General features: G+C 32.5%; 2 protein-coding genes across 2 annotated transcripts in view; both read left to right on the top strand.

Annotated features, from left to right (window-relative positions):
- Nucleotides 1-12,993, top strand: part of LOC145313037 (uncharacterized) — a 48,977-nt gene extending 35,984 nt beyond the window's left edge. Inside the window, exon 20 of the mRNA XM_080152275.1 lies at nt 12,337-12,993. The gene's annotated coding sequence lies outside the window, so the exon portion shown is untranslated. The remainder of the gene's footprint in view (nt 1-12,336) is intronic.
- The window catches only part of LOC145313036 (TBC1 domain family member 2B-like), a 78,199-nt gene continuing 64,076 nt past the window's right edge, over nt 12,982-27,104 (top strand). The window contains exons 1-6 of the mRNA XM_080152273.1: nt 12,982-13,063; nt 14,833-14,887; nt 15,711-15,826; nt 19,099-19,144; nt 20,839-20,927; nt 23,043-23,110. Coding sequence (XP_080008399.1) covers nt 13,007-13,063; nt 14,833-14,887; nt 15,711-15,826; nt 19,099-19,144; nt 20,839-20,927; nt 23,043-23,110 — 431 coding nt within the window. The 5' untranslated portion in view covers nt 12,982-13,006. The remainder of the gene's footprint in view (nt 13,064-14,832; nt 14,888-15,710; nt 15,827-19,098; nt 19,145-20,838; nt 20,928-23,042; nt 23,111-27,104) is intronic.

The following is a 27,104-nucleotide window of genomic DNA, read 5'->3' on the forward strand; positions in this document are numbered from 1 at the left end:
CACCACAAACCTCCCAAAAGCAGAAAAATCCACCTCATTTTTTTTAAATAGAAAGTAGTGGGGGCACCTTTAGTTACATAATTTTTTTTAATTACCTCTTTAGGCAAAGCCCCTAGAGGCTAGGGGCGAAGCCGCTAGTCTTATAATAAAGGCCTTGACTTTTTTTTATTTCTATAAACTTTGCAATCTCTTTTATTTTCACAAACGATAGGCAAAAATTGTATTTTTCTTGATAGCATAAAAAAATTAATTCCTTGTATATAACTCTTTCTTTCTGAGAATATTGTACATGTATATTATGTGTGTAAAGTTTTTTCTTAACTGCAGTACTCTTAAATAATACATTACCTAGTAAAAGGAATATACTTTTCATTGGTTTCTAACCTAAACTTTTATATTCAGATATATATAAAGATGACGGGTAAATAAATTCTGAATTATAAATGACGCAAGTGAGTACAAAATATATACGCATATTTTGGTCAATTTTTGTGTTTTTTTAAAATGCAAAATATAATGATAACTATTAAAACAATTTTTAAGTATAACTTTTATCTTATTAGGATAACAATTAAAAAAGATAAATATTTTTACTATATGGAATTCGTGTTCAAACACCTAATTGAAAAAAATAATGCAAGATATAGCTTTTATTTTAAGATAGACTAGGGGCAACGCCCATAGGCGTCCAAGGGGGGGGGTAATGGGCCATTTGGCACCCCCAAACGATTTTGGGGGTGCCGTAGGCACCCCTAAAATTTTGTGAACAATTACCCCCCCAAAAAAAAATTACCCCTACCTTGGGGGTGCCGTAGGCACCCCCAACGATTTTGGGGGGGGTATTTACCCCCCCCAAACCATTTTGGGGGGGTAAATACTCCCCCCAAAATAGAAAATCTCTAACAAAAAAAATTTTTGCGCGCTTCGCGCGCATTTTTAATACTAAATTTTTTATAAAATTTAAATTACCCCCCCAAAAATTTTACCCCGGGGGTAAATTTTGGGGGGGGTAAACAAATTTTACCCCTGCCAACAGATTTCAGGGGGGGTAATTACCCCCCCCAAGCAAATTTTACCCCCGGGGTAAAAATTTTGGGGGGGGTAAAAAAAATTTGCGGCGCGCTTCGCGCGCCATTTTACCCCCCCCAAAACCAAATTACCCCCCCCTAAAAAAAATTTTACCCCCCCCAAAATAAAAAGCTTGGACGCCCCTGGCAACGCCCCCTAGAAGCCTTTAGGTATTATTAAAGTGGGAGGGGGATAAGTCAACTGCCTTTCTACTTTTTAATTTGAGTTTTAATATAAAATATTATAAAAAAATTTTAGGTAGGGGATTTGAAATTGGCGCATTTGTATAAACACCAGTTAATGCGGTTGTTGACAAAGGAGTGCCAAACTAACCCACGCGGTAGGGGCGTGATTTAAATATATATAGTACACATTTATCTTAACTTAATTTAGGGGGTTACATATTATTACAACGTAGTTATAAGACTTGGGTAGCAATAAAATGAGACGTTGGGTATCCCTCTAACTGAACCGATTTTTGATTAGTCAATGGTCTAAATTTGTCTCGGCCAGGATATGATTAAAAGCCTAAATCGGCCAAGGAATAGCCGAGTACAATATTTTTAAACTTTAAGAATTAAAAATAAAGAGCTAAATGATTGATTGCGTCTTTCTCTTTTTATCGACAGACGCACTTGGATATATTATTTTCATAATTAATTATATGTATTTCCCATGTTAACGTCCCCTTATGTGTAAATTTGGTGAGCTACATTATTGAGTAGCGTTGTTAAGTTAGGATGGAAGAATTTTGTAATGAAAGCAAAAGTGGGGTAGAGGATAAGGGATGGGGTAAAACGGGTTATCAAAAAACCAAAATTTCTTGCCAGTGGAACAAATTCAACCAGTTAATGCACAAAAATAAGGGGGGGGGGGGGGGGGAACAAAACAAGTTTTAAAAAATCCGAGAACTCGAACTACTGTCATCATATATAAATATGAAAAGGGTAAACTTATTGGGAAAAAATGTTAAAATTCAACCAAAAAATTTAGTTTAATTCTGAATCTTCCAATTTTTCACTTATATATTTTACCTAGTTCTTTTATTATACCTACCTAATTTTACCAAAAAGTCAAAACAAAAATAAGATTTAACAGTCTAAGTAATGTGTCTTTCGAGCACTTTAATTCACAAATGAAATGAAATGGGGGCCCTAACCCTGCGGGACAAAACAGGCTAACATTACCAGACCTAAAGTATTAAACAATAAAAAGACAGCTGTCACCTCCTTCCCCCATTTTTCTCATTGTTCAACAGGGTACTTTGAGTAAAAACGCCAAAGATAGGAAAGATTGTAGCTGAATGTAATTTTCTTTTTGCTTAAATCTTAAGCATAAAAAACTTATAGCTTCTGCCCCTTTCCTCTTCTATTATATTAAAGTTGCAACTAATACACGGGTCAAAAGTAACAAATTCTATGGTCCTAGGACAAACGCAGTAGTGGACACTAAACCTAACCTAAACTATTTCAGACCATCTTAAAGGCTTTTTAAATGTCTAACCAAAGCGAGGGGCTTATTTGTACATTCATATCTTAACCTAACCTAATCTGTATAGAAATACTTAAATAAATTAGTATTTTAACATTCCGACGTTTGTCCTGGAACCATATTGAATGTTAAAATAAAATTGCGCAATATTGCCCATTGAATACTTAATAGCCATTAATATTAAATGTCGATAATAATATTTGATTATTATTATGTGTAAGAAATGGTATAGCAACAGTGGGTTATAAGAAACATAGTTTGTTACAATATATTGGTTTTGTTGTACATAAGACGTGGGAAGGTTTAAAACTATTTAGGGGAGGTTTACATCACCCTCCCATGGAAAAGAATCACCCAATCACATTTTTTCTTCTCCTTAGGTATTAAAACTGAAATTAAAAGTGGATGGACGTAGCCGTTAACTATTTAATCTATAATACAAAGTAGAATGATGTCTGTCCGTCCGTCCCTTAAGATCTCGGTAACCACTAAACCGATTGGATTCTACTCTTCAGGGGCTATACCTATTGGTCCTGTGGTGGTTTTGGGCTATTTTCTTGGGGGCTGGGACACCCACAACCCCACCAAAAAAAACCCAAAAAAATCCCCTACCATTTTTTTATGCAGTTATTTTTTAAAAATAAATGGCAGCACCAGAAATACTTAATTTTTTTTTTAAATTACCTTTTTGGGCAAAGCCGCTAGTAATTAAAATATGTAGCGTAGTTGCTAATTAATATGTCTAGCACACCGAGTAAAAAGTAAATAAATAGTTGAAACCTGTTAGAGCCTTTTCACCTCTGTATAACCATACATATACACAAACTATATTTTTAGGTTAACTTACAATCGAGCATGACCATTTATTTTAGTAAACTTTGTAACTAGAATACTATTATAAGGGTCTATAGCTTTATTTATAATTAATAAGACAATGTTTCTTGATAATTACCTATTTAAATTCATAAGAAAAAATAAGCATTTCTTTAAATTAGCTTTCATTTTTTATTAAATTTTTAACATACTATTGTTTGACCTAACGCAGGAAAGGGCCTTTTTTGACCAAATATAATGATTTTATTTAAATTTTGGTTTTAGGTCCTTGGCTTTGTTAAATTTTGCTTTAAATTAGATTTATATTTTGTAGTTTTGCTAGGACAGCCTTACTCAATACTAGCCAGAGCCTAGAGGCCGGCCTAAAGAAAGAGACAGAAAGAGAGAGAGAGAGAGAGAAAGAGAGAAAGAAGGCTAGGAACAGAAAGAGAGAGAGAGAGAAAGAAGGCTAGAAATAGAGAGAGAGAATGTGGTATGGAGTGTGTATGTTGCTACCAAACAGTTTCCACCACACAACAAATAAAAAATGATTAATGTATAGAGGCAGACAAAGATTGTTATGAAAATGAAAATTGAAAGCAATTTAAAGCATATACTACCTTCATCGCCTATATTTTTTATTTCAAACATTTTTAACATATTGTATGATGAGATTTTTCAACTAAAATTCTTAGACCATTCGTTTAAATCTTTATATTTCACAAAAATTACATAATTGAATGGATTTTTAGTGATATGACAATGGTAGATTTGTACATCTCCAATTAGGACAAACAACATATCCCTTCTGTTAATTAAACATCCAACAAAAAATCAGTAAAAGTACCCAAAGTTTTTGAGCCAACAAATACGATAACATGGTTATATTATAAGATTAGGGCGTCGTGGCTAAGTGGTAGCACACTGAGCTACGGTGGTGAGAGTTCGAGTTCAATTCTCCATGTGTTGACTCGATTTTCTCATTCGCAATAATGATCACGCTACTTCCCCTGGTTGTGTAAGAAGGGGATTATTGAGTAAGTTTGGATGCTCAATAGTCACATACATAATATCAGTACTACCCTTATCCCAAGCTCCTCTGCGGTGAGCGTAATTCATTACGGTGACTTAATTTGGGACAGCTGCCATACTCGGCAAGGGTGAGGTAATAATGAGTAGCTCTCATGAGATAGCGGGTCAAGTCATAATGTGCTTTAACGTGGAGCTTGATAGCCCTAGTGGCTTTACAAAAGTGTCTCAGCCTACTCCATGACTACTTAGGTCCAAACCCTAAGAAATTATGGCTAATCTATCAATCAATCAACATGGTTATAAAATTTTGAGTACTTTTACATTCCCATGTCTCCTCATCACTCCCTGCATAATTTATAACAAAATAAATCTCCTAAGCGGGATCTTTAAATCATTTCAATGGTGCGCTAAATCGGGGTGCGCAGAATTTAAGCCAATCACAGCCGCGCATTTTACGAAATCTTTGAAAAGCACTTAGACAAGTGTTGGCTGAATTACATGGACACCATTGTGTGTATGTGTCTATCAAAAGTTGGTTCAACTGTTTCGCAAACTACAAGATTGTAACTGAACAATAATAATCTGATCCTTATATAAGTTTTACTGTTATTATATATCCTGAACTTATTATAGGAACCACCCTAAAAAAAGGGAAGAGAATTGAAGAGCTTGAAGGAAATGGTTTAGTTAGTAGTGGTACACACTACAGTACAGGACCTTACACAGTCCATTTCTGGACATTGTGAAGTTTCATTACTTACTTGGATTATTAGCCATTAATTTTGCATATTTTAGAAGATTTTTCTTGCATTGGAGTTGCTCAAAATTTTACTTAAATTGACTAATACTTATTGTGTTATTTATAAAATACGTTTCATAGTGTTAAAGTTTATCAATACCTACAACATTAAAGAATTTTGTACTTGTTGAATCATTAAAGATAATCATTAATAATAAAGAACCATTCCATGTTAGAAGAACATAAATAAGAATTTATTGGAATGGGGTTGTCATGTTTAATACCTGAACATATGATTTATTGTCTGGCAGGAGGAGACATTGAGCTTTTTATTAATAAGTCCCCAAAGTATTATAACAATCTTTTCTTATAATTGGCTCAACCACTTTGGGGGCTTTAATTGAATTTTGATTGGTTTGTGCTGTAAGTTGAGTGTCCAAACATTTCAACCACTTATTGTAATCTACAGAATGGGTAATTTTGTGTATCATCATTAGGTATATATTTATAGGCCTTTGTCTTATTCCTTAAATCCATGTTTATTATGGAGAGTTTGTGTATGTCTGACTTATGAATGGTGTTTAATATTTAAACATTTATTTTTTCACAGAAAGCATTTAAGTATTATATCATATAGTCTCTAGATCAAAATTGATTCAGAATTTTATTATTATATAGGAAAATAAAGGGGTTTTGATATATGACATTTGAATAGTTAATTTATTATGTACTAGCGGCTGCGCCCCTACGATCTAGGATATTGGTATTTTAATGGGAAAGCAGGGGGTAGAAAATATTATATAGGAAAATAAAAGTTTTTTGATACATGACATTTTAATAGTTTAATATTGATTTATTATGTACTTGCGGTTGAGCTCCTAGCATCTAGGATATCTGTATTCAAAGTGATATGAAGGGGGCATAAAAATATCCTAAATCTTATAATTGAATAGCTTAAAACCATCCTGGGACACATGTAAAGCTTCCTAAAGAAGAGAACTTATTCAGTTCAATAGTGTTTGTTCAGTTATTAAAAAATCCTTACTACTTTATACAGTAAGATAAGTGTATTGTTTAAATAATAATGGTCTTTAATATTATTGTAAAAAGTGTTTGTTTTCTGTTAATAAATTATGTAGAATTTATGTAAGTTTGACTAAAGAGTTATGTTTAACATAAAACAAGTTTATTTTTACGCTATTACAAATTGATATATGATTACTTGGATAATGCACCAGATTTTTATGTGCTCTACTAAGGTGATAGTCCTTGCTGGCTAAAATAACGATACCCCCCATCCTACCCGTTTACCCCATTACCTCCTCTCCTACTGGATGAATGAACTGACAAATAAATGAGGTTCTTATTAGCAACATAAATTGACAACAACTTTTCCCATGTATTTTATATATCGATTTTGCTAAGGGAATCGTAGGATTTAGTAGTAAAGAAATATAGCGATAAATTTTGAGAAACCGCTAGTACTTTTAAAAAGTACATATTTACCTAGTGTTTTTCATTTTAAAAATTGATCAGGATAATAATGGTCCTTGATATTTTGATTAGATTATAATAACAGCTATTTAAAATTATTTTCAAGGTTCTTCTGACATTTCATACTTAATTAAACTTTTTGAATTAAATAGAAATTATTCAAATTAGGGTAGGTATTTAATTAAAACTAATTTTAATTGTGAGTATTTAATATTTTCCATTTAATTTAATAGTTATGCTTTTTTGTCATGAAAATAAAATATGGTAAAAGATTACCTATGCATTTTTTACCATAAAAAAAATTATTTAAAAGGTTCCAGGACAAATGCAGGAGTCCCAAACGTCTGAGTGGACAAACGCAGTAGTGTGGAAATTTTAATTTAATTAGGTTTTCTATACAGATAAGGTTAGGTTAAGATATGAATGTACAAATAATAAACAGGTATTTAAAAAAAACCTATAAGATGGTCTAAAATAGGTTAGGTTAGGTGTCCACTCCGACGTTTGGGACTCCTGCGTTTGTCCTAGGACCTTATAAAGGAATATAAATTCAAAAGTTTTACCTGCGTTGGGTGGTGGGTGATTTTCGAACCATTAGAGAGTATTAGGGACTTACTTTGGAATTAAGCAAAAGACTATTAGATTCTCTTCCTCAAAGTTCTTAGCACTATGCACTGAATGCCTTCTTTCCCGCCTTATGCAAAAAAATAAAAGTGGGAGGTAGGTTGTGCTAAAATTCCTTAAGTGTGTGAGTTTTAAGAATATAAAATAGAAGTAGAACTCTAAAATTTGGCATGGCAGTTGCTTTAATGAGGTATAACGTGGATGTGCAGGCACTATATTGTACTATAATAGAGCAACTGCCATACAAAATTTAGAGTTCTACTTCTATTTTAGATTCTTAAAACTCACACATTTACGGAATTTTAGCACAACCTACCTCCCCCTTAAAAAAGAGGATATGTTTTCTTTGTGCCTTACTTTGCGTGGCCTATATCTGAGTTGCTCTAATCCTGCGGGGCTACCCAATATAACATAACCCATCTTAAAGACACTAAAAACTACCCTCTCCTCCTATGATTTTAAATTTATTTCAAACTAAGGGCAGGGGGTTCTTAGCTCGACTAGGCACTTTGAGAGAAACCTTTGGCTATCTCGTACAAGAAGTTTTTTTCGCATTGTATTATAAACAGTTTTCCGCGGATATAAAAGAAACAATTGTAAGATTAAAACTAGATTTTTTAGCCACGAGGTGCCGAAGGCACGGACTAAAAAAACTGGTTTTAATCTTATGATTGTACATTTTTATTAGTGATGGCAATCCGTCGAATTTTAGGGCCGGATTTGGATTCCGGATTCTTAAAAGAATCCGTCAAAAAAAGTGGCGGATTCCGTATTCTTATTTTTGGCGGATTCCGAATTCTAGCAGTATTTTAAAAGGCTTTTTTAAAAAAAATAAATGAAGCATGAAAAGCTGTGAAATGAAAATAAATATATTTTGATGTCATGTGAACACTGTACAGCTGATTAGAGGGGTTAGTTGACGGTCAGTGGATTACAAGCCCATCACGTGATCGTTGGCTGTCCAATCTGAGCTCTTGGATTCAACAGCTCATCACGTGATCGTTGGCTGGACGCTAATTTTAGCCTACCAATTAAGAATCCGGAATCCGCTTTTAAAAAACGGATTCCGGATCCAGATTCGGATTCCAAAATTGGCCCAAAAATTGGGCGGATTCCGGATTCCGGATCCGGATTGCCAACCCTAATTTTTATATTCGTAGAAAACTGAATATAATACGATGCTAGACATAGTCTTTTCGTATGAATGAGAACCGGTTCTAATCCAGCGGATATTAATCGGTTTCAAATGAATACGAGAAATAATTTTTAATGTAATACTGAATATGAAAAGAGCATTTGAATTCATGATAAGCGTATTAAGGTAAAATTGAGAGAAAAAAAGATAAAACCTTTTGCTTCTTTATAGATGAAATAGAGTAATCTTATTAGCTCACGAAATAAAATCCTTGAACAAGGGATTCTTAATATGTAGTAGGATTGTTTTCTTCTATTTACATCTAATACGAAAAAAAAACTTAATGTAATTAATATTAATTGATTGATTCTGTTCACATCAGACTCATCATGTAATTACCAAGCATGGGTTCGAATATCGGCTCACCACTGCTTCATAACTAAAGACGTTAAAAATGGTTCTTACTGCTGCTATGTCAGATGCATTAGATTAATTATTAGAGTTTGCGGATTGCCTGGCGAAACTCATTACCATGCAAATTTGGACTTTCAAACAAGAGTTGTTTTTCTGTTGGGTGTTACATAACCTCGTGCCTCGGGTGTATTGACAGAAAAGGAGATATTTTAGTTTTGTATTTTAATGTATTTAAGTAAAACTACAGGTTGGTGCAAAACTGTTGCATTTTATAAAGCTACTAGCTATTGGGCCCCTCAATACTTGAGGGAAAACGCAGAAAAACTATCAAAAGACTTAAATCTAAAGATAAAATAGCTTAAAACCATCCTGGGACATATGGGAAGATTATCTAAAATGGAAAACTCAATCGGTTCTGCAGTTACAGAAATATTAAGCTTCAGACAAAAATCTTACTACTTTCTACAATAGTAAATTATAAGTTTAAAAATGGTAATTTTACCATTCAAAGATGCTTTAAATTTGTGTACTAAATCCATCCCTAACTCCCTGATTAAGATATACAGCCTCGGATAATCAGGTCAACATTTGGATCAACTGCAGTTCACGGTAAAATATTGCTGGTAACGAATATTTCCAAAAATCTATGAATTTTAAAGGTTGCTAGCTGCCAAACGGCTGAACATACAGATCATGCCCGCACACCATTTTTTAGCGGCATAAGAAGGCCTACAAATAATCTGGAGTAGCCAAGATCTAATGATGCACAGGGAAAGCTTCACTGAAGAAAAAACACGTAAAATATGTCTTTTTCGCGCATTTCTCTGCATTGCGAGATAATTATGCATTATTGATTTAAGCTATTCCAGATTATTTGTAGGCCTTCTTATGCCGCTTAATACAGTGTGCGGGCATGATCTGTACGTTCAGCCGTTTGGCAGCTAGCAGCCTTTAAAATTCATAGATTTTTGTATATATTCGTTACCAGCAATATTTTACCGTGAACTGCAGTTGATCCCAACATTTTCTGGAATCTGATTACACAGACACAAGTGATTACAAAGAATCATCATCATCAAATTAGATTACAACTAACCTTGAATCTGTCAGAGCTATATTATGAAACAACCAAATATTTGATTGTAAGAGCTTTATCCAGATGTTGCAATTATGCATATGTAAGCATGGAAATAAAATGTGTCTTCTTAATAGGCCAAGCCATGTTTATGTTATTGTTTCAACCTCTTCAGTTGAGAAGTTGTAAGGACCGATACTGTTATTCTAGATAAAAGCAAATTAGAAATTTTTTAGGAATGAAACTTTAGATTCATAGCATTTCTATTACTGGCAATTTTAAAGGCTTACTCTTTTTGTATATATTTAACAATTTTGTTAATGTTTTGAATTTATATTTTTGTTTCTAAACATATAATTATACAGGCTCTTGGAGACCAAAGTTTCTAATGTTATTCTGTTATATCTTTAAAAAGATGTTTCAATTAAATCGTTTTTGAAATATACACAACATACTCCTATTAATAACTTAGATATTTTGTCTCAAAGAAAGATAAAACAGATAACTTTGCAAAATGAAAATTATATTTATTTTGCTCTTTTCCTAAACTGATAAAAGTGTAAGTTATTAGTTTTTTTCTATATATATCAGATAATAAATAGAAAAAATAAGATGTATCAACAAAGTTTTACTTTTATTTTGTATTAACACTTGCATTTGATTTATTGTTAAGATTTAAATATTTGTTTGGGGGGGGGGGGAGAGATTTTCCTATTCCCCCTCCCCCCCCCATCTGTTTCGCCATTCATGAATAGCTATTTTCTCATCGTATTATAGACAGCTTTCCGCGGATATAAAGATGAAAAATTATAAGATATAAACTAGTTTTGTTAGGCTGGGCCTTATTGATATGATATTTATCTTAATATTCCAGGAAAATTGTCTTTAATACCATGCTATATATGATTTTTCAATATTGATGAAAACCGGTTTTAATCCAGCGGATATTAATCGGTTTCGAAGCCATACTAGAAATTAGTGTCCCCTGAATATCTTAATTTTCTATTGCTGGTGACAATACCATAATTTAATTTATAACGCATACATATGTCTAAGATGTTATATGAATAATAATAATCTTCTTGTCAGTTCTTTATTAGGAAAAAAGTGTATAAAAAGAAAATGTACAACTTTTTAGCTAAAACTAATTGATACTGCCAAACGTTTTTGCAGTCTCTCGAGATTAATACATTTTCTCATGATATTAATCCATCTATATCATAAAAAAATCTTATCAAACTTTGCTCCATCACAACTTAAGCGCATAAAAACTTTAGTGCACATTTAAAGAAAAGCTGTGCTTTTGTAATAATTAACTTATTATTATTACTAAATAGATTCTTATATAACTGAATTTTATGCTTTTCAGGGATATAGGGATAAGAATCCAATCCAATTGAAATGATATTAAATATTTTTGTCAAAAACTCTCGGTAGTTGATTAAAACATTTAATTCTTAATAAGTTTTGTACCTTAACTTATTAATAAGTAGGGTTGGGCCGGGTATCTGGCCAACGTTCGATATCCGGCAAATTACCGGATATCCGGCATTGGAAATCAGCTAGATATCCGTTAATAATGAAAATATCCGGTATCCGGCCGGATATTGAAATTGGCCGCATATCCGGCCCAACCCTATTTATAAGTTATTGATTTGCCATTTTTAACATTTCTCTGATTTAAATATCATACAACCCTGCATAGATGTCTAAGGGTGATAGTAAAGAGGTGTTTACTGTTTACCCCCCTTAAACTTTGAAACCGTAATAAACCCCCATTAAGATTTCTAGAAAATACATTAGATTGCCTTTGAAATCTTTAATTTTATCACCTTCAAAAATAAAAAGCTTGGATGTCCCCACATCCCTGTTTCTCTATTCTATTCCAAGTCAAATCTATTTCCAATTATTGGTTCGAGGAATCAATTTTTCTTCTCCCAGGTTGGCGTGAGACATTTCAAATATTTTCATAACATCTTTCCTTTTTTAATCATAAGAAAATATATAGCTAATTATTTAGTTATTGATAAGGTTAAGAAATATAAAATGTCTAGTATTTTGATATAGAAAAGAGTTAACCTGTTGAAAAAGTTTAAGCTTGTTGGTTTAGATAATCATACAAAATAAAACTGAAGTTACATTCCCCCAAAATAGTTATAAACCTTTCCGGGACCTATGAGAAGCTACCCTGCTAAGGAGAACCCGATAGGTTTAGCGGTTAGCGAGATCCTTTGGTACAAACAAACAAACAGACAGACATCCTGTTACTTAACATAAGGATAGATTTGGACGCCGCCTCCCCCCCCCCCCGGCCCCTGCCCCCAAAGGGAAGGCATAGGAAAATAATTAAATTGTTCCCTTCTACTCTTCAATTTGTTTTAAAAATTATTAGAGTGGGGGGTTAGTAAAAAAGTTTACTGCATGTGCCTTAATTTTGTTTCTTTATTTTAGGTTGCCTATGACATAAAGAAGAAACGTTGATCATTTAAAAAATAATTATCTTGGGCTGTGAAATTATTAGAAAAACTTATTAAATGTAATTAATGTAAGCAGCACCCTACTAAAAAGATTTGTAAATTAATATACTCAAATTAAATTGTAAAAATGCTGTCTCTCCAAACTTAATTAAATCTTGTTTGAAACTTTCAAAAAACCTTTTCAAATTAAATTAAGAGCAAAAGTTTAATCTTTAATTTAAAAACTGTTTCAAAATATTTTAATTTTGTCATTTATAATTCTTTTGTTTTTGATACAAAGAAATTAATAAAATATTGAAAATATTAGAAATTATATGAAAACTTATATCCTGTTGTTAACATTTCATGATCAAAGAGAAATCAATTATAAATTGTTCAATGGTTTATTTCGAAGTCTATTACCATAATTTTTTTCTAATTTGGATAAATTACACAAATTAAATATTATTAGGTATATGTTAAAATTGTTTAATTTTTTTAATATCATTGAATTTTGGTAAAGAAGAATTTTTGAGCAACTTTGAGTTTCCAAAATTTGATGTAGCGCTTTCATTTTAAAATCTCAGCTTTTGTAAACTATTATTAATGTGATTATAAGAAACTGTTGAAATTAATTGTTAAATATTCCAGATTTGTAAATAAAAATGTTCTATGTGAAGCTGGAGAAGCCAGCAGGTCCGGGGCCCGTGCCAGTACAAGAGGTAAGAAAAACAGGTTTTTTCTGAAATCAGCTGATATTTAATTTGGCGGGTTTCTTTACGGATTAGTTTACCTTGCATATTAGATAAATCTAAACTAAGCCCGGTTGGAAATTGGAAAAGCGAAGTTTTTTTTTTACATTAAGGGTCGTTCCATTTGTCCATTCGTAATGGATAGCTCTTATTTCAGCATGTCAGAAACTTGCTTATTTAAATGAAAATACAGAGAACAATACAGAGAGCATAAAGTAATTTTGAGAAATATTTACATTGGATTCTTGCTAACACTTAAAAAAGGTATTCCGATTTTCCATTTATAGTATTGCTCGTTAGTCCGGCAGTCTAACCTGTTGAAATTCTCTAATTGGAATGTTGTCATCCTTGTTAAAATAAAGATTAAGCATCCTTGCAATAATAAGCTTAAGTATAGTCCCTTTCGTGGCGATTCGTAGTATTTTGATAAAGCTTTTGATAGGTTATTTAGGTTGGGCTATATTGGGTTAGGTGATTGCCCTACAGGGTTAGGCAATTGGCCCCACAGGTTCAGAGCAGGGGCTAGAAATAGGAGAAAAGCTACTGTGAAAATACGAAGAAACGTCCCTTTAGGGGCGTTGCCACGAAAGGGACTACACCCAAAAGCTTTTCAGTTCTGATATAAATTGTGAATATAAGTACAGTGCAGTGTATATAACCAACTGCAGAGTTTGATTCCATAAATGCAGGGATCTTAAGGGATAAGACAGTATATGAATAAATGATGATGATACACAAGATAACCCCTAATGCAGACGAGAATTATTTGTTGATACGTTTGGACACTATTAACTTGTTTTAAAACTAACCATTCGAGATTCAGTAAAAGTATCTTAATTTTTGAGCCAACTACCGCGATTATAAATTTTGGGTACTAGTGTAATGAACATCCCAATGTCCCCTCCCTCCCTGTATATATAGCTAGATTTGCATCCTTATGTCATTGTCAAAACTTTTATTATCCCAATTTTTATTATTCTTTTCTCTTATATGAACAAAACAAACTCTTAGAAAGTTTTTCTGCGCAGTGCAGTAATACTAGAGGCTAAGCCCATAGAGGCCTCTAGGGGCACTTGAGGAGGGGGAAGTTAAATACAAAAGTAATTTTTGTTTTTATATTTTTAAAAAAATTGGGAGGGGGGGAGTGTGGTTAATTCTCTTGTAGGGGCAAATTCTCTTTGGAGGGTGGTAGTACCCTCTTCTAAAATAATTATAAACCTTCCCAGGACCTATGAGAAGCTACCCTGTTAAGGAGAATTTGATCGGTTCAGCGGTTAGCAAGATCCTTCGGTAGAAATATACAGACCGACAGACATTCTGTTACCATAATAAAAGGATGGAGAGAAACATAGACGTCCAAGCCTTTTATTTTGAGTTGGATTAAATAGAAAAATATTATTCTCTTTTTTAATTAAAAGACACTATCACGTGATGAAATTTTAAATTCTTCCAATAAAACGTTGAACCTGAACCCGCATTTTATCCCAAAATTTTAGTACGCTTTTTTTCCAGAAATTCTTACCCCTCCAGTGGTTTTTAGCACAAGCAATTTTTCTATTATACTGCTTACATAGTTGTTAATGGACCAATAAATATTCTACATTAGTGCTTTAGTGGGATACGTTGTGGGATACAAAATTTCAATCATAAAATACTAGCGGATTTTATTATGTTAAAATCAGCTATTTACCAAAAATATTTTTTTCTCCGCTAGTACCAAAAATATACTTTACTTTTAGGCCGACGAATTTCTTATCAACAAATCAATAGCTGAAATCCAAGAAAATGCCTTGGGTATGATTTTTTTCATCGTTGAGTAGCTACTCCATAACTAGTTCATGTCTGTATTTCCGTCCGGGTAGAAATGAAATTCATTTGATGATCAGCTGATTATAAGAATAGTTTAATTAAATAGTAACATTTTAATTTAGTTTTTTAAAGAAAATATAACAAAAACATATATTAAATACCTAGGTATCAATAGGTTTTTAATGAACTTAATTGATTGTTAAAAACATTTCAAGTATTTTTTTGCTATCACTTAAATATTTTCTTTCAGCTCCATATTGATTTTAGTAAGTAGTGTAGCTTCTTTATAAGTAGGGTATTTCCATACGTCCGTCTGGAATGTTTGCTTCTTAATGATTTACCACCTATGAATAATATTCTGTTGCGATAAGATAATAAGCTATTAGTATAATTTCGTTATTTATAGCATTTGATTATGTTTTGAGCTTTTGAACTCAACAAAACATTTGATGATATTTTGTCAATAAATGGTTAACATTTCAAAGTTTTATCTAGAGAAAACCACGGTGAAAATTATTTTTTTAGCCATTATAGCGATATTAAATATAACCCTAGAATATTCACTAAAAAAATATTCAGAATCACTGCTGGAAGGTGCCTGGAATGATCACTTGCTCTTGTTCGTGGATAGTCCCCGTTATTCTTTTGACTTTTGAAAAAAAGGCATATAGTTTTCACTTTATCCACCCTTTCAAAATTTCAAAATAGTGCTTTCTCTTCATTTGTATATCTGTTGGGACATCCAAAACGATGGTCTCCCAAATAATTTCCGTCCTCCATTTTAAAGGTATAAATATTGCATATTTAGAACTACGTGGTTGCAGTGTGTCAGAACTTGGATCCTGTTCCAGCGACCTGGCGGCCACAGGAACTGTCAACAGTTCACCACACAAACCTATGCAATCAGAATCTAGTCTTCCATCAAGGAAATTATCATTAGATTAAAATTGAAACGTTTTGTCAGGCTTTCAACTTTAATTGAAGTGAATTATAACCAAGTCCAGGGAACAACGAATGTAAATTATTAGTAAAACTTTATTATAAGGATATAAAATTGGAAAATGAGACATATTAAAATTACAACTATGAATAAAATAAGTTCAAATAAAGATAGAATGTTGAGATTATAGTTTACTTGGCTAAGTAAAGTATACTGTTACCCAAAGTTTTGTGAAAATAATGTCTTATTCAGTGGCTTCAAAACTTTGGGTACTTTTATTGAATTTGAAATGATCAGTTCCTAACAAACAGGTCCAGTTCAAACTTTTCAAATAATATTTTAATTCATAGAACGGGTAATCTTATTTATCATCAATGGGAATGTATTCCAATTTATCGTCCTATGTCTTTTCCTTTAATGTTTAACTAGCGGCTACGCCCCTAGAGGCGTCTAGTGGCACTTGAGAAGGGGGGAGTCAAATTTGAGAACCCAATTTCTTATTTTAGATTTTGAAAGAAAAAGTTAAAAAAAATATTTTGGGGGGTGGAAATTATTTTTTAGGGGGAGGGCGGGAGTCCCCCCCTCATCATTTTTAATTTTAGTTAAAAAAAATTAAATTTTTTTTTTGGGGGGGTTTTAATTTTTTTTTTGGGGGGGGGGGGTGGGGTTTTTCCACCCCCCAAGAAAATAGTTATAAACCTTCCCGGGACCTATGAGAAGCTACCCTGATTTTCATGTTCTCTAATACAAATAAACTCTCAGCAGGCTAAAATAATAATAATCCCCATCCACCCCCTTTACCCAATCCCCTGCCATCCAACTGGATGAACGAACTGACCAACAAATAGTTCTATTTTAGTAACCATTCTACATCCATTACCTGGGTATTTTATTTGTGAAACCTGTGAAAGTTTTCATCTATTTCCCCTATAGCTCAGATAGATTTCTATTTTCTTCTCAAGTGGAGGAGACACAAAAATATATTGGATTCGCATTCAGAAACAGAAACTTATTGTCCATATTCTTTTCATGCATTGTTGAAATGAAGAACTCAATTGGTAGGTATTTTTTCTTCTAAAGCTTCTAGCGGACTTTCAAAATTATCACTCCCACCCCTTTACCCCCTCCTCTCCCCTCCTACTGGATAAACGAACTGACCAATAAAGGACGATAATTTTGAGACTAATAATTAGCCTTCAAGCCCATTAGGAAAAGATCGAATTAAATAGGTATTATGGTAAAAAGAAGATAAAATGTGTAATATAAAATAATTTTCCTTATAAATCACTTGAAATAGTTTTCCAGAACTAAAGGTAACAATGGAAACATTAGGATAGGTAAATACAGTCATTTTATATTCGTTCAATTTTTGCAAAACTTTGTTATTTAGGTAGTTAAGACACTTTTTAAACAAATAGTTGCTTAACCCTGACCAGTAGCACCGAGGGAAATAGTGAAATAGCCTTAAACCACCCAAGGCTGAAAAGTACAACCACTTTGAACCACTAATTTCCGAGATCTTTAGCTTTAGACACAAAAACCTTACTTCTTTATATTAAAAGCGGCAATGCGGCTATAAAACACATACCTTTACGGAAAATCCGTGCAAAAAAGACCCCTTTTCTCTAAAAATACAAAAAAAATCACAATATTACCTACTCCTAAATCCTGTTGGGTCAACCTTTCCAATTTCCTGCTATTTCCCGATAAATCTATACAAAGAAAGATCCACAATTTATATATTAAGTTTTTATCAGGAATTAAAGGACAGGTAATCCAAAAGAATAGTTTTTAGTATTTAAATAATTCGCGTCTGTAATGTTCAATGGGGGAAATATTAATTTTTTAATGGAAACTATGATAAACTGCTTGACTGGTGACAAAATCTGTTTTCTTCAGTTGACATATCCTTTGTATCCCTGTTTTATTATCCAGATAATGACCTTAATCATGATAATATCATGGATAAAAGTACATAAAGGATTAGAAAAATATTGAGTGGGGCTTTTCCTCTCAAACTTATAAAGTGCCTTTAAAGCACCTATAATCCCCCCTCCCCCATCCAACTACCACTTTATTTATTTCAAAATAAGCATTTTAAAAGTGGGAGGTGGGGGGGGGGGGGCGTGGTGATAAATTTTTCCTACAGTGTTCTTAACCTTCGAGGCTACCTAATACACAATATAACCTAATCTATTCTAAACAAACTACTTTCCCCATCCTCTTATTTTCAATAAATTACAAATAACGAAGGGGTCTTGTGCTCAATAAGCACATTGAGGGAAACAACTGACTCAATTAAAGATTTATCTTGTGTAAACTAATTCATTGTTTAGACTTATTGTAAATATCATATCTACTTTAAATCCTAAAAATATGACAATAGTTATTTCTCGCATCGTATTATAAGCAGCTTTCCGCGGATATAGAATGTACAATTGTACATTTTTATATTCGTAGATAGCTGGATATAATACGATGCTAGACATAGTTTTTTCGTATGGATGAGAACCGGTTCCTATCCACCGGATTCGAATGAATACGAGAAAATCGAATCTCATGGATGTTAGGATTTTTTTTGGCACCTCGCTCACAATTATAAGTTCTCATACCTCAAGCAGGAATTTTTGAAATTTATATCCTAATAAGGTGAAGAGAAATAGATAATATAAAAATGGGAGGGTAAAGTGATTTAACTCTCTTCCTAACCCTATCCCTTCGAATTACAGCAAGAAAATGTCAGGGGCCATGCGACTACTATTTTATAATGTAACCACTAATACACTAAAGGAATCCATGGTTATAGATTGCGTGAAAGGTCAAAATAAAGGTCAAATAAGAATTAAATCCTGAATATCATTTCAACTTTACACAAAATTATTCTAAATAAAAAAAGAGTAAAAGAGATTCCTGTATAAAGTGAAATTTGTTTTCAAACTTTTTTCTCGAATGAATTATAAGGAAAAATAAAATATGTACATCAGATACCCATACGTTCATATATTATTTTAACTTTATCTTTTTTCAAAGTTTTTTAAATCAACATTATGCGAAAAGTGTATGTTGAAAGTTAACATATATCTGATATAGTAGACGAGAAATACTATTTGATGGAGCTAATGAAAATTTAGATGCATATCTTATATAGCAGCTAAGTAAACTTCATTTCCCCAATTGAAAAGCTTACTGACCAATAGGCAGACATACAAATTGATTTATCTAGAAATTATAAAACTAATGATAAAAAACGTATTCCAGTGATGATATGACGAGCAATAACAGTTTTATCCTAACTTCATCAGGTTAGTAATTCCATTTCAGTCTGTCCGGGGTCGGTAAAGTTTCAGTGATCTTTGTATTATTCCTGTGACTTCAATTTCGTAGTTTACCAAGTACTAGGCAATCTTAACCCCCATATAATAGACACAAACAATTACCTGATCAATCTTACATTAACACACAGTTGTGGTTATCGATAACCAGGGTCCTAGGCTGTCCTGCTGCTTTTTTATTCACTGAATATATCATAAGATTTTTTAAAAACAGGCTCACAGATAAGAAATCTCGACCATAAAGATTTTTTTATCCAATCTTGACAAGTGAGGTATTTTTGGAAAGAGGAATATACATAGAAAACGCCTATGTAAATTAGAAAATCCGCAGAAATCATATTTGCAAGTTATTTGCAAAAATCTGCAATGTTAATTTGCAAAATTAATTTCATGCCCTAAATGACTGATTTAGAAAAAAATCTTTTTATGAAATGTGTTTATCTATAAGTTTAGAACATAATTAAGGCAAAAAAATTTTCTTTATTGTTACTTTTTTCACCTTATATATGATAAAAGCAGTTTCTCACAATTTATGATAAAAAAAGGCATAGGAACAAAAAATATTTTTTTTCTTGATGAAAACACAATAATTGGCATAAAATCTATCATCCTAAATGTAAAAATCAGATATAGACTCCTTTTTAGAGCAAATATAGTGCAAAAAGTAATCAAGACATTTTTGGTAAGTATGAAAATCTAAAGAAAATAGTTCTTTTTGATTTTGATATACATATCAGATAAATGTATATAAAATTAGTGATCAAAAACTATAAAACAAGTTATAACTTTTTTCAACCCTATCATTGATTAAAATGCACTTTTAGGTTTGCTCATTACCAAAGTTGCACATAAAAACTCTTTTTATTAAGTTATTAAAGAAAATAAATTCAAATCAACAATTAGGCGTTTTTTATAATGCAGTAGACCATTTTGTAGTTGTTTTTTTTGGCATTTATTTTGTTTAATTACTACATAAAAAGAGTTTTTATGCACTGCTTCAGTAATTCTTAAACCTAAAAGTGCAATTTAATCAATGACAGTGTTGAAAAAACTTATAACATGTTTTATAGTTTTTGATCACTAATTTTATATACATTTATCTGATATGTATATCAAAATCAAAAAGAACTATTTTCTTTAGATTTTCATACTTTGCAAAAATGTCTTGATTACGTTTTGCACTATATTTGCTCTAAAAAGGATTCTATATCTGATTTTTACATTTAGGATGATAGATTTTATGCTAATTATTGTGTTTACATCAAGAAAAAACATATTTTTTGTTCCTATACCTTTTTTTATCATAAAATGTGATAAACTACTTTTTTCATATATAAGGTGAAAAAAGTAACACTAAAGAAATTTTTTTTGCCTTAATCATGTTCTAAACTTATAGATAAACACATTTCATAAAAAGATTTTTTTCTAAATCAGTCATTTAGGGCATGAAATTAATTTTGCAAATTAACATTGCAGATTTTTGCAAATAACTTGCAAATATGATTTCTGCGGATTTTCTAATTTACATAGGCGTTTTCTATGTATATTCCTCTTTCCAAAAATACCTCACTTGTCAAGATTGGATAAAAATTTCTTTGTGGTCGAGATTCCATAACTGTGGGCTGAATAATATTCTAAAATGAGTTATTCAAACTATTTATTAGGTGGACTGTTGGACATAAGTCCGGAGCCACTGCGCAGAAATCTTTCAAATTCCTCCCACAACTCGGACAAGGAACTAGAATCTCTACAGGTAAGTTGACAGACAGACAGACTAACGGTGCTCGCTTAAGTATTACATAAAGAATCCGTCAGGAAAGGTTGATGCCATTTCCTGCAGGAAGGGAGGAGACATTGTTTTTACTCTAGTCCCCAAAGTTTTATGGCAACGTTTTCTTATTTATTGGCTTTACAACTTTTGGGATTTTTATTTAATTTTGATTGGTTGGTTTATTAAAGTAAGTGTCCAACGTTTCAACCACTATTATTTTGGGTAATATCAATGGGGATGTACATCAACTTATCGGCCATTGTCTCATCCCTTTAGGTCTGTGAATTTCCTTATATTCTTATCTGATGAAATTTCATGTTTACTAGTGATGCTCTGCTACCTATGGAAATTATTGTCCTTGTTTACATACCTATCTAGTCTGTTTATACAGCAAAATATGAATTTAATATTATTTTATTCCTAACATAAGTGAGCCATTTACATATTAACATCATAACATTCATAGCACAGGGGACTTGGATAGGAATTATATAAATAATTTTAGAAATTGTAAAAAACTTTATTCTTTGTAAAAATATTGGGAATTGTCCCTTCGTCGTATTTTTAAAATGGCTTTTTATAGGTTGTTTTAGGTTAGGTTATATTGGGTTAGGTGATTGCCCCACAGGGTTGGGTAATTGGCCCCGCAGGGTTAGAGCCTCCCGCAGGGGCTAGAAATAGGAGAAAACCTACTGTGAAAAATACGAAGAATCGCCCCATAAGGTGCGATGTTACGAAAGGGACTATACCCGAAATATTTGATAACTAAAGGGATCTTAAGGGATAAGACAATGAACTAAAACTTGATGTGTATCCCCAACGGTGATAAATAAAATTAACCCTACTATTGATAATAATGAATCCCTTTGTCCCGGTCTTGCTTCAAACGACATAAACATTATTTTTTAAAGGGTTCGTGATTTTCTTTAAGTTTTTGCAAATCCTCTTTTTCTTTTCTTTGTTATGACAACTGAACATCTGCTTTATAACTCGCTTTGTCCGTTTGTCCATTCCAAGATTTTTTTGTGCTTCACTACTTATGGATTTTGCCATTCTTGTTACGCAATGATTCTTGTAAGGTACCTCCTATAAACCCGGGAGGTAGAGGACATTGGGCTGTTTATTACACTAGTCCCCAAAGTTTTATAATAACGTTTTCTTATTCGTTGGTTCAACAACTATGGGTGGCTTTTAGTAAATTTTGTTATCTACAGAAGGGATAATTTTGTGTATTAACATTAGGGATGTCCATCAATTTATCGGCCACTGTCTTATCCCTTTAGATCCCCTGTCTATAAAACCCTTCCTTCCTAAAACACTATCGAGCCTGTTCTTGTATTTATATTTTTGAATAATGATCCCTTTCCCTATTCTCAGCAGAGCACTCAGGAATAATTAGCATTCAACTATCATAACAAATTAGATGCTCACACAATATTAACATCATAATCAACATTTCTAGTATGGCTTCAAAACCGATTAATATCCGCTGGATTAGAACCGGTTCCCAGCAATACTGAAAAATCATGTATAGCATCGTATTACAGACATTTTTCCGCTAACATTAAATTAAAATCATAAATGTAATACCAGTTATGTTAGCGAGATCCTTTGGTACACACAAACAGACAAATAGACATCATGTTACTTTATTATAAGGATTCTGCTTATTAAGTTAAGGATCTATCAAATGCTTGCTTTAAGTCAAAGATATATAAAATATAAAGATAGCAACATAGCTTAATAATTAGAGGAAAAGTGTTAAAACCGACGCGACCGTGGCTCAACACGTAGCGCATCTGCTTGTTGTCGGGGAGGTGATAGTTAGAGTAGGTGGAATGTCTTGGCCCATAAACAGGCGCAACTCATTATTATGCATAGTTGGGACTTTTCAGACAAAGATCGTGTGATCAAAGGGTTGGTTGTCTGTTGGATGTTACTTAACCCAATATCCTATAACATGTAGCTATTATTTTTAATAATAATCTATCAAATGCATGCTTTAAGTCAAAGATACATAAAATATTAAGATAGCAACACAGCACTATAATTAAAGCAAAAGTGTAAGTATGTCCATAACATGAAGCTATTATTTAGGAAGTGGATGAAGATGATGATCTATTTGTGACAACTATGGATCCCAAGCATAAATCTGACACATTGAGGTAATTACATATTGATATTTTGTATTTTGAATATATTGTTACATATTTTCCTTCTCCTGACTACTGTGGCGCACTAGCCGTTCGGGACTACCCAGTATTCAATATGATCTAACCTAACTTAACCTATAGTAATAAAACAAACCAACTAAAACCTATTTTTATAAATATTCAATTTATTTTAAAAGTAAGGGAGGGTTTTCAAATCTCAACTTGACACTTTATGTGAACACGCGCGCTGATTCAACAAACTGTATTTGATGGCAGTTTTATCATGTTCAACATAAAAACTAATGGTCATACTTTTGAAATTAACCGCTGACTATTATATATTTCCATTCTTAGACCTATAATATTAGTAGGGTTTGGCCGGATATCTGGCCATTTTCAATATCTGGCCGGATACCGCTGCTGGAAATCCTGAGTTTGCCAGATATACAGTCCGAAACCGGATATCCGACATTAGAAATAAGCCGGAAATACGGTATCCGGCCAAAAAAGTATCCGGCCCAATCATAATATTTAGTTTTAGTTCTTTTTTTTCACTTTCATAAGACGAATTTGACAGTAATAGTAATTCATGGAAAACATCGCCCTATCAATTTTCTTATTTTTTTTTTGTAATCTATCAAGGCAAAAATAACTCAACCATTACATATAATAACAAAAAAGGTCTTAGAATAAGTAGGTAGGTGTTTCATGCTTTATAATTAGAAACGCTAAGCTTTTCTTATCCAAATAAAGACGTAAGATTATCTATAAATATAAAATAAAAACATACTTAGATAAATACAACTTGTTCTAAATATATATATGAGATATACTTTCCTTATTACCAGTGTAGCTTTTCTTTATTTAGAGCATGTTCTTCCTTACAACTACAGTCTCGTCGCCTTATCTGCTAACCTAATTACTTAAACACACACACACACATTTACAGCATATTTATTAAATAAATGTTTTTTTATATGTACATTTAATTTGTACATTGTTTCACAATTTACTTTTCTTAGTTTTTTGACTTTCAGAGGCCTTTAGTGAAACGTATAATGTTTTCTTTTTAATTCATGTTATGATCAGCTGTTTTAAAAAAATGATGAGAAACATGATTTTTGGCGGTTTCTCTGAAAGGTTGTTGGTACTCTATAAAGGTGAACCGTATCGGTTCAGTGGTTTGCGAGATCCTTCGGTACAAACAGACAAACACACAGAGATCATATTACTTAAAAGGATAAATTGCTGCGCTAATAAATGCCATGACTGTAGTTCTTTACCCTAAAAATACATGTAAATAAAACATAGCTAAAAATATATTGAAAGTAAATTAGAATAAATAGTCTGGTTTATTGAATACCAATTACTGCCACATAGGTTGTAGATAGAGATACTATACAACAAGTACAAAATATAACATGCATCATTATCATTATATAAAAGTAACAGGATCTGTTTTACCTAGTCTTTCTGTGTGTACCGAAGGTTCTCGCTAACCGCTAAACCAATATGGTACCTTTTGAAAAGTCCTGGGAATGTTCATAGCTATTTTTGGAAAGGCTACCACCACCATCGCAATAGTAATCGAAAAAACACAAAAAAATTTTTAGCTTCAATATATAGATTCTTTTATAGACATTAAGAGGGAGGTAGGTTGTGTTCAAAATCCACAAAAATGTGAGTAAGCTTCCAATTTAAAGCGATTATCAAGTCTAACTGTTATTAAATATGCGTTTAATTATACTACCTATGAGTTTTGTCAATATTAAGAACAGTTAATAATCGCTTTTAACTGGAAGCTTACTCACACTTTTACGGATTTTTAACACAACCTACCCCCCCCCCCCCCCCCTTTGTAATTGGTTTCCAGAGCAAATATCTGTATCTGTGGCCAATTCCAATATATATCCCATTATTCCTCCGAGAATTAAGAGTCAACATTTCATTTACTTTCTCCCCCTTTTTTTTTGTCTCGCTTTAGTTGTTCTTTTTTAGTAGCGAAGCTACTCTATATATCATTATATCCGTCCGTCCGTCTGATAGAAACGGAAAAGGGTAAAGTGAGATTTAGGGTTGGGCCGGATATCCAGTATCTTTAAATTCCGGATATTCGGTTACGGCCGGATATCCAGTAATTTGCCTGATATTCAACGTTGGCCAGATATCCGGCATTAGAAAGCAGCCGGATATCCGGTATCCGGTTCAACCCTAGTGAGATTCTCTGATGCTATTCAAGATTGAAAGCCTAAAGAGTCCTTGCACTATTGAACGAGCATCTGGTATATAAGTGGGGGGGAAGTTCTGACACTTTTGCGTAAACAGTGATTATAGGCTTTGTCTTTGGAGATAATGGATAGGTTATTTGGCAAAAAAGTTTCCTTTTGGGATGTAGTTTTACTATTTTTAAAAAAATTTTGGATTCGGCCTCCAGGTTCCGGTACTCCAGGCCTCCAGGTGGATTCTGGACAGGTAAAAAAAAAAATTCAAGATAAAACAAAACTTATTTAACAAAAGTTGGTACTTTATGGATGGTATGAACTAATTTGAAGAAATTTTTGAAATCGGGCTCCAGGTTCTGGTACTGCAGGCCTCCAGGTGGATCCTGGACAGGTAAAAATTGAAAATTTTTAATTTTAAAGTTAGAACAAAACTTATTTAACAAAAGTTGGTACTTTATGGATGGTATGAACTAATTTGAAGAAATTTTTGGATTCGGCCTCCAGGTTCCGGTACTCCAGGCCTCCAGGTGGATTCTGGACAGGTAAAAATTGAAAATTCAAGATAGAACAAAACTTTTTTAACAAAAGTTTGTACTTTATGGATGGTATGAACTAATTTGAAGAAATTTTTGAAATTGGGCTCCAGGTTCAGGTGCTGCAGGCCTCCAGGTGGATCCTGGACAGGTAAAAATTGAAAATTTTTACTTTAAAAGTTAGAACAAAACTTATTTAACAAAAGTTGCTACTTTATGGATGGTATGATCTAATTTGAAGAAATTTTTGAAATCGGGCTCCAGGTTCTGGTACTACAGGTCTCCAGGTTGATCCTGGACAGGTAAAAATTGAAAATTTTTAATTTAAAAGTTAGAACAAAACTTATTTAACAAAAGTGGCTTCTTTATAGATGGTTTGAACTAATTTGAAGAAAATTTTGAAATCGGGCTCCAGGTTCAGGTACTGCAGGCCTCCAGGTGGATCCTGGACAGGTAAAAACTGAATTTTTTTACTTTAAAAGTTAGAACAAAACTTATATGACAAAAGTGGCTTCTTTATAGATAGTATTAACTAATTTGAAGAAAAATTTTGAAATCGGGCTCCAGGTTTAGGTACTGCAGGCCTTCAGGTGGATCCTGGACAGGTAAAAACTGAAATTTTTACTTTAAAAGTGGCTTCTTTATAGATGGTATTAACTAATCTGAAAAAAATTTTAAAATCGGGCTCTAGGTTCAAGTAAAAATTTCAATTTTTACTTTAAAGTTAAAACAAAACTTATTTAACAAAAGTGGCTTCTTTATAGATGGTTGGAAGTAATTTGAAGAAAATTTTGAAATCGGGCGCCAGGTTCAGGTACTGCAGGCCTCCAGGTGGATCCTGGACAGGTAAAAATTAAAAATTTTTACTTTAAAAGTTAAAACAAAACTTATTTGACAAAAGTGGCTTCTTTAAAGATAATAGGAAGTAATTTGAAGAAAATTTTGAAATTTCAAAATTTTCTTCAAATTAGTTAATACCATCCATAAAGTATCAACTTTTGTAAAATAAGTTTTGATCTAACTTTCAAAGTGAAAAAATTCAATTTTTACATGTCCAGGATCTACCTGGAGGCCTGCAGTACCTGAACCTGGAGCCCAATTTCAAATTTTTCTTTAAAGTATTTAATACCATCCATAAAGTATCAACTTTTGTTCAATAAGTTTTGTTCTAACTTTAATGGAAAAAAATTTTAGTTTTTACCTGTCAAGGCCTGCAGTACCTGAACCTGGAGCCCGATTTCAAAATTTTCT

This window comes from Acartia tonsa, chromosome 3 (genome assembly GCF_053477335.1).
Source record: "Acartia tonsa isolate MP-2025a chromosome 3, ASM5347733v1, whole genome shotgun sequence".
NCBI lineage: Eukaryota > Metazoa > Arthropoda > Copepoda > Calanoida > Acartiidae > Acartia > Acartia tonsa.